This window comes from Portunus trituberculatus, chromosome 46, assembly GCF_017591435.1.
Source record: "Portunus trituberculatus isolate SZX2019 chromosome 46, ASM1759143v1, whole genome shotgun sequence".
Lineage (NCBI taxonomy): Eukaryota > Metazoa > Arthropoda > Malacostraca > Decapoda > Portunidae > Portunus > Portunus trituberculatus.
This window is the reverse complement of record NC_059300.1, coordinates 6,534,752-6,542,251: the sequence shown is the minus strand read 5'-3', so window position 1 is coordinate 6,542,251 and position 7,500 is coordinate 6,534,752. Positions and strand designations below refer to the sequence as shown.

General features: G+C 51.5%; 2 protein-coding genes across 3 annotated transcripts in view; both read left to right on the top strand.

Annotated features, from left to right (window-relative positions):
* LOC123520328 (nuclear factor interleukin-3-regulated protein-like) overlaps positions 1-6,777 on the top strand; it is a 79,311-nt gene extending 72,534 nt beyond the window's left edge. Inside the window, exons 1-2 of one of the 2 annotated variants that reach the window (XR_006679227.1) lie at positions 2,073-3,065; positions 4,912-5,050. Coding sequence is in view for 1 of the 2 variants with exons in the window: in XM_045282542.1 (XP_045138477.1) it covers positions 4,912-6,434 (1,523 nt within the window). In the remaining variant the exon portion in view is untranslated. Of the gene's footprint in view, positions 1-2,072; positions 3,066-4,911 lie in introns of those variants that run through there. The other variant, XM_045282542.1, reaches the window with a different exon arrangement.
* Positions 6,778-7,366: 589 nt separating this feature from the next.
* The window catches only part of LOC123520327 (neurogenic locus notch homolog protein 1-like), a 62,315-nt gene continuing 62,181 nt past the window's right edge, over positions 7,367-7,500 (top strand). The window contains exon 1 of the mRNA XM_045282539.1: positions 7,367-7,448. The gene's annotated coding sequence lies outside the window, so the exon portion shown is untranslated. The remainder of the gene's footprint in view (positions 7,449-7,500) is intronic.

The window sequence follows — 7,500 nt, the reverse complement described above, 5'->3', positions numbered from 1 at the left end:
ACGCGATAGTTTCAGTCGTGTTTGTGCTGTGAGGAAACTTTGTCTTAACCCAGTTGAAATTGACTTGTACGTGTGGCTGTAGCAGTGAGCAGCTTGGTGCCATTGGTTGGTGCCACTTTGCTTCCCCTGGCCGTACTCACAGTTCTATAGTGTTGTGGGTCACCATGACGGCCGTAATGCATAGCAACAGTAAGTGGAAAGTGGGCAGTGACAACTACTAGTTATAAACATAGGTGTTCAGGATAATCAAAAACTTGTGAGCGACAGCAATATTCTCAGTTGTTAGTTATTTCAATTCGAACGATGTTTTTTTTGGGACTTAGTGTTAGACTAGAAGACATGAGTGCATGGGTATCGCATCGCGTGGCCATGTTGCAAAGCCACTGGTGATACGTTGTCAGCACGTGGCCATCTGCGACTCCAGCAAGTATTGTAAGAAATTGCTTTGATTGAGGATCCCCTTCATCCTGTGACGTGTGTATGTATTTTTGATACTTAGAATGTATCCGTTGTTTCAAGAGAGATGCGTGCGCGCACTATTTTCGCGCTTGTTCCAAGTAGTCTTGTTAAGCCATGTTGTGTGATCATCGCGTTGGTACGTCAGTCCGAACTGAGCTCCAAACCTCGGCTTGCTAGCGTGAACTCGACCAGATTTGTGACGAGCTGAGGTGAACCACCCGCGCGTTAAACGTCATTACTGAGGTCGTAAGGGACGACACGCCCTACAAGACGGCCGCGCGGGCCATGTGTGGCTACCAGGGACTTGTGACGGTTAAAGTTAAATGTGAAAATGACACTGGTGGGCGTATATGTGGATGCGGCAGACGGAGGGAAGCTGAACATGTCAAGGTTGTTTGCTTTTTATCCTTACAGGCAGGTCAACTGTGTGGTGCTTGCGTCTTTTCTCACTGCAGATAGCCCGCCAAGCAACGAGTTGATAAGTGAATCTCATTCAAGAAGTCATTGGGGCCGCTGGTTAGCGTAACAGAACCGGCAGAGGCGGGTAGGTAGCGGGTGACAGCGGTTCACGACTTTGCAACAACTCCCGACCAAAAAAAAAAAAAAAAAAAAAAATGAATAAATAACTGAAGGAGCCCCGGCATCACTACTGCAACTGTAGTTATAATGGGGGGCCGCGGCGCTGTCTTTACCAGTGTGATCCAGAGAGTCCTGGCAACAACGCGACTTGAAATGTTACGTCATCACCCTCATTGCACCTTCCTCGCTCTCACCCTTACCACTTGCTTTCGCTCGCTATGCAGCCTTTTTCGTACCCATATTCTCCCCGCTCGGCTGCCACTTAGGGTGTTCCTGGGGCAGCAGTGGTTTCTCTTCAAGGAAGAAAGTACATTATAAATAAAATGAAATGTTGCTTTCTTGAGACGCATCTGAGCCTTGCCACCTCGAGCCCCGTGAGGTGGAGACACGTGAGGGCGACTGCACGTGTCGCTCTCCCTCCTTCCTCTCTCCTCCCTTCTTACTGCATCATGACTCCTCCCTCCCTCATTTTCGTCACTAACGGTCGAAAGACAGGCCAGGCCGTGAGTAAGGACTTACGTAAGTGTATTAGTGCATTCGTGGGTGCTTGCCTGCTGCTTTGATAACTAAGGCGTGGCGGCATGTTTAAGAAGGGCGGCCCAAGATTTGGTAAAGGGAAGAGAAGGGGAGGTAATAGCAGTGCCATGTGACATGAAGCGGGTGTCAGTTAGCTTAGGATGGACGTGCAAAGCGGCTCAGGGGCATTGGGAACATGAGGCGTCGCCATATTCCCCCACATTCTTCCCTCCCCAACGGGTGTGTGAGCCTCTCGATAACCTATTGATGCCACTTTACCGCCGCCTTGTTGCCTCCCTCCTAGCGTGCAAGGTCTGCCAGAACCCGCGAGGTCGTGCCGAGCGCCACAGTTACATGAGTTGCGAAGTTAGCGGGCGGGCGGGCGGGCTGGCGGCAGAGTTATGTAAGGTGAGGATGCTGAAGTTGCGTCCGATTCTCCTGTCATGGATTGACTCGCACTTTTCTGCATGAAGCAGATAATGGAAGAAGGCTGTGTGGGTCATCAGCATCAGGTGACGTGCTTTCAGTAGTTGCAATTAATGGTGAGGAGTCTCAGAGGGGCGGGCCTTCAATATAAGATTTTTATTTTTTCGATACATTAGTTTCGTTAGCTTAATGTTGCACGTCTTGTCCTCAGATGTTTATTTCATTGAGGCGGCTTGCTCTGCTTGGACATGGTACACAATGCTCTATTTTTTTTGTTATATTTTTTATTATATATATATATATATATATCAGGTAATAGTCACGTCAGGTATGGAGTGGCTGGTCAAACTCTCGACCCAGGTCACTGTATGAGGGCACCTGGTAGGCGGCTCACGTGACCAGCCGCCCACCTGCCTCCAGTGGTCGTCATGGCAACATCTCTACCTCCCAGAATAGTTGCACTTGCCTAGAATTTCCCCGAAGAAAACATCCTTTTATATCTGTATAAGTGCTGTTAATAAAAATATTTGTTTGTTAGGTTCACTTCGCAGTTACGGGACTGGATAGGCACGAGAAGAGCCGTGGCAGCAGATCGAGGCTTGCCTCGGGATAGAGAGACGGGAATAGGGGAGGGCAGAGGGAAGTGTTACCTTTATAGGCAGCATGCCGAGGCCGGGGTTGCGCGCAACGCTTCGGACTATCACGTTGTAACATCCCACGCTCGAAATATCTCTCAGTCCTTCGTTCAGTCTCATTTAGTTTCGTGGGCGGGTGTTTCAAGTTTTGTCTTACAAGCTGAAGAGTATTCTTGTTTCCCGCCGTGGTTTAGCCGTTGCATGAGGGCAAGGCGGTGGCCTGGGAGAGTGCTGGGCCGTCCCCTGTGTTGCTCCTCGCTCCAGGAACAAATTGGCAACGCACCAAAATTCCGCAGTTGAGGACAGCAAAGGCTCCGTTGGTGGTGGTTGTTAGTACACGAGCAGTCCAATAGCTGGCGCGCGTCGCTACGGCCAGGAAGCGCTTGTACTCTGCTTGCGTCCACACACACACACACTCCCCTGCCTGGACCCACCTCAGCGACAGTGACAGTGAGTACTGGAGACGACCCAGGCTACTGTTTTAGTCATAATATTTCAGTGTGGTGTACCTTGTGTGCTGACTGGCATGTCATGTATTCTTTGAATGAATTTAGTAATTATTCATGCAAATTAAGTTCAGGTGTCGTGATAGATGGCGTAAGGAGGGGCGTTGAGAATAAGTGAGGACCTCAATAACAAATATCTTGGTGTGTTGGTGTCGTAATCTTTGTCTGCGTAATACGTTTTCCGGCGGCGACTTCGTCCGTCGCGTCTTATCTTCCTATTCAGAACCAATTTTGATGGTCAGGACATGCTGTGAGGCACATCCAAGCCTTCTCGGTGCATTGGTCTATTAATACATCGGTCGTCGGCAAGCAAAAAGGTCCCTAGTGGACCCAGTTCGTACCCAAACAGAGTGGCTGGCTGCCGGCAGGTAAAACGCTGGCGGCTACAACTCACGCAGGCATCCGAACACACATTCGTACCCAAGCTCGGGGAGCAGGGGATTGGGGACCCTGGGAGGCGCGCGAGTGTGCGTGCGTTTGTGTGTGTCGCACTGGTGTGTACACTCTTACGTCACTCCTGCTTTCTGTATCTTGGTCGAGGTTGTTCCTGAAACCTTGATAATGTGAAACATGTTATGGTGGCGGCCAGAGGAGCCTTGGTGCGACGGATTCCTTTGTGTGAACTATACTCCGCCCCAGCCAGACATCCCCCACCCTCTTATCCCACTATCCCCCCACTATGCCTCTCCCACACCCACACTCCCCACCCCCACCTCCCGCCTCTTCCTTCCCCCACAAGCACTCTGCTTAGCAATAGCGGCCCCGGCATGTTTTTTTTGTAGAAGGTATAGTTGCTGATGACAATCCTTAGTGCCCCTTTGGCCATGTAAAGGCGTGTGGCGTTGTAGTAGTGCATGTCGACCAGACAAGCAGACAGAGAGGGCTAGCGTTGGACGTACGCCGCACTTTACGCAACCTTCCTGCACTATGTTTTGTGTTGTGCTGGCCACCGGCAGCGCTGCTGCCATCCACGGCGACAGTTATCATTTATTGTTGCTGCGGGGACCCTTCGCTTCACTTAAAGGCGACGACTGAAGATTCTCGTGGTATAATCAAGCATTCAGAATGAGAATGCGGTGAGACAACGTCTCCTTTTGCGGCTGCGATGCGAGAACGTGTGTGACGTGGCAGTGTAATGAAGTAGCAAGGTGGGGCATCGACTGTGTGAGGTGGTGACGGTGGTCGTGGTCTGCAGCGTTAAACCAAGTGGCGGTGGGGAGGGATCCAGGTGTCGTGGGGCAAATGGGGAGGGGGAGGACGGGACGAGCACCCCGCGGGGCCCCCGGGGTCGGTGGCCGCTGTCTCATGTAAGCTGGTGGCCCCACGCACCACACCGGAAGACAAGAACTTCAGTTCCTTCGTTCTCTCTCTCTCTCTCTCTCTCTCTCTCTCTCTCTCTCTCTCTCTCTCTCTCTCTCTCTCTCTCTCTCTCTCTCTCTCGCTTGCTTGTTGTTGCGCGCTTGGGTCCGTCTTCAAGGGAGTGCCGTAGTGTTCCTGCCGCTGGTGGTCAAGGTCAGTGTTGGCAACAGGAACCTTCCTGTTCGCCAGGCCGTACCGAACGCTGCGTGTTTTAGGATAGCAGGCGCCTCGACCTCTGTATCATGCCGCCATCCAGTGCTGAGCTCGCGGTGGCGGGGAACAGTTATAGGGGCGGTGCACCACGATGTGGTTCGGCACCCTTAGAGCTAGGTGGGATTGCATGCCTGGGTGTTTGTTTTATATTGAATTGATATCTTAACAACACTTGGTTTGGAGTCACATTCGCTAAACAGTATTTTCTTCTTTGGCAGATGTTCTTCAGCATCGAATTATGGTTGCTGAGACAGTGAAGTCTTGCCCGGTCAACTACCCGGCACTGATCCCACTCACCCCACCTGTGACTGGCCTGGGCGGATACAACTCTCCCTCGCTCCTGCACTCCAGCTACCCTGCGTCTCAGCTCATGGATCAGAAGCCGAGCCAGCAGCAGGGCCAGAATACCTCTATGACCGGCCCCCAGGATACCCCTGTTGGTCTGGGTGCCCCTGGTCTCAATCTACCCTCCACCCTGGAGATCGCCGCGCTACGCAAGAAGGACATGTTTACGCAGCGCAAGCAGCGCGAGTTCATCCCGGATAGCAAGAAGGATGAGTCCTACTGGGATCGACGACGCCGCAACAACGAGGCTGCCAAGCGGTCCCGGGAGAAGAGGCGATTCAACGACATGATCCTGGAGCAGCGGGTGATCGAATTGTCCAAGGAAAATCACGTGCTCAAGGCGCAGCTTACTGCAATCAAGGATAAGTACGGCATTCTGGGCGAGAGTTTGGTAAACTTGGATCAGGTCCTGTCCAGCATGCCCCAGTCTGACCAGATCCTCGCCGTTAACAAGCGGACTAAATTCTCCCAGGCGCTGCTTGCCCTGGGCAGTCCCCCGTCCGTCACTTCATTGCTCAGCCCCTCCGGGGAATCCAAGAAAAGCAGTGGCGGCAGTGTCTGTGAGTCACCCTACCCGCATGACGAACCGACGTCCCCGCAAAGCTACGCCCACTATCCGTCTCACGGAGCCTCCCAGATGGACGACTTTCATGACCAGTCCAGCTATGGCACCTCCCCGCCGGCTCATCACCAGCAGTATCCTCCAGCCTCCACCAGCGACCTCTATTATAACAGCTCGTCCGCGCTCAATCTCTCAGCCCACCCTACCTCTGCATCCCCACCCACTTCCCACTCGCCGCCCTCGCCCGCCGTCTCACGCATGGACTACTCCCCTAGCGATCCTGAGCTGTGCCGCAGGTCCCCCGAGTGCGGCATGTCGCTGCCACACAAGCTGCGTCACAAGAGTCATCTCGGCGACAAGGACGCTGCCGCCCACTCCCTTCTTGCCCTCCAAGCCATCAAGTCTGAGCCCAATGACCACCAGCAGGACCCCGCTGAGGACTCCGTAGGATCCTCAGATGAGCGGGATTCTGGTATCAGCTACTCCTCCACCTCATCCTCCTGCTCCGATTACCACCGCCCGTCGGAGAACCCATCGGGCTCACCTTCAGGTTGCACCATTATCGATAGCAGTAGTTACAGAAGTCATCAGCACCAGCACCACCACATACAGCACCAACAGCGGCAACACCACCAACAGCAGCAGCACATGAGCGCTTATCCACCCCAGCAGCAACAGCAGCAGCAGCACGCACTGGACGGCGAGAGTTCCTCAGAGTACGAGAATACCCACCTCAAGTCGGAACTGGAGCGGCTGGCGACGGAAGTTGCCTCTCTCAAGTACATGTTGGTGCACCGACCGCGCTCCGAGACTGACTCGGACGGGTCTCGCTAAGCATGTGCGTGTGTATGCGTGTATGTGTGCGTGTGTGTCTTGTCCGTGGTGGCTGTGACATGGGCGTGTGTTCAAGTTCTCGGACTAAAGTGTGCGCGCCTGTGTGTGCCTAGTTGTGGGCGTGGGAGGAAGGGCGGCTTGACATTCACGCCCCCGCCCTCCAGGACAAACTTGCCCAACCAGCGTTTTCCTACACCTGTTCACCTGAACTGTACGTTTAATTATTCATAATATTATTGTATCGCTTTTAAGATGACAATACCCAATGTATTTTCTCTTAAAACATCAACACATACTTGTACATACTGTGCCATTAGATTATACATGTTTACAAGCCCTCGTATTCCTGTGTTTGCCTCCTTCCTCTCCTCCCTCCCCTCCGATGGTTCACCGGTCACTAGCTGTACTGATAACGGATTGGTAAAAAGGGATATGAGATGATTGGTCAATTGAAGACAAATAACAAAACATGATAACTATTAAGAGTAAGGATTAATACATTTCAACTAATAATTTAAGAGACTAGAAAGAGCAAGATAATTGAAGGAAATGAACAAGAGTAATGGGTTGCCTTATTTTAATATCTTTCCCTTGAATATATACGCAAATCCTCGCTTATGAATACACAAACGATATTGAGGATAGTGTGTTACCGACACAATAGATATGCTACTTGTATAGTGAGGATAGGAAGGTATACAAACTGAGATCTTCCTCCATTTTATAAGAAGTTACGTCACTTCCTGATATAATACCTATATAGTACACTTCAAACTATCGGCCAGAGCTTGAACTATTACGTAAGAAAGATGAGAGAAAAACTTACATACTATTGCCAAACAAAATCACATTAAAGCTTACGGAAGAAGAATTAGGGTCGATAACCAGCAAACACAAACAAGCGAACATCAGTGAGCCCTGTCCCTATTGAATCGAGAACTGGAAGAAGATAACCAGTCGAGGACCGGACGGCAGCAGAGAAGGACCAGCGATGTGTGCTAAAGAGTGAGCCAGGTAGGTTTCTGAGTTATTTAAGAACGAGAGAGAGAGAGAGAGAGAGCCCTAA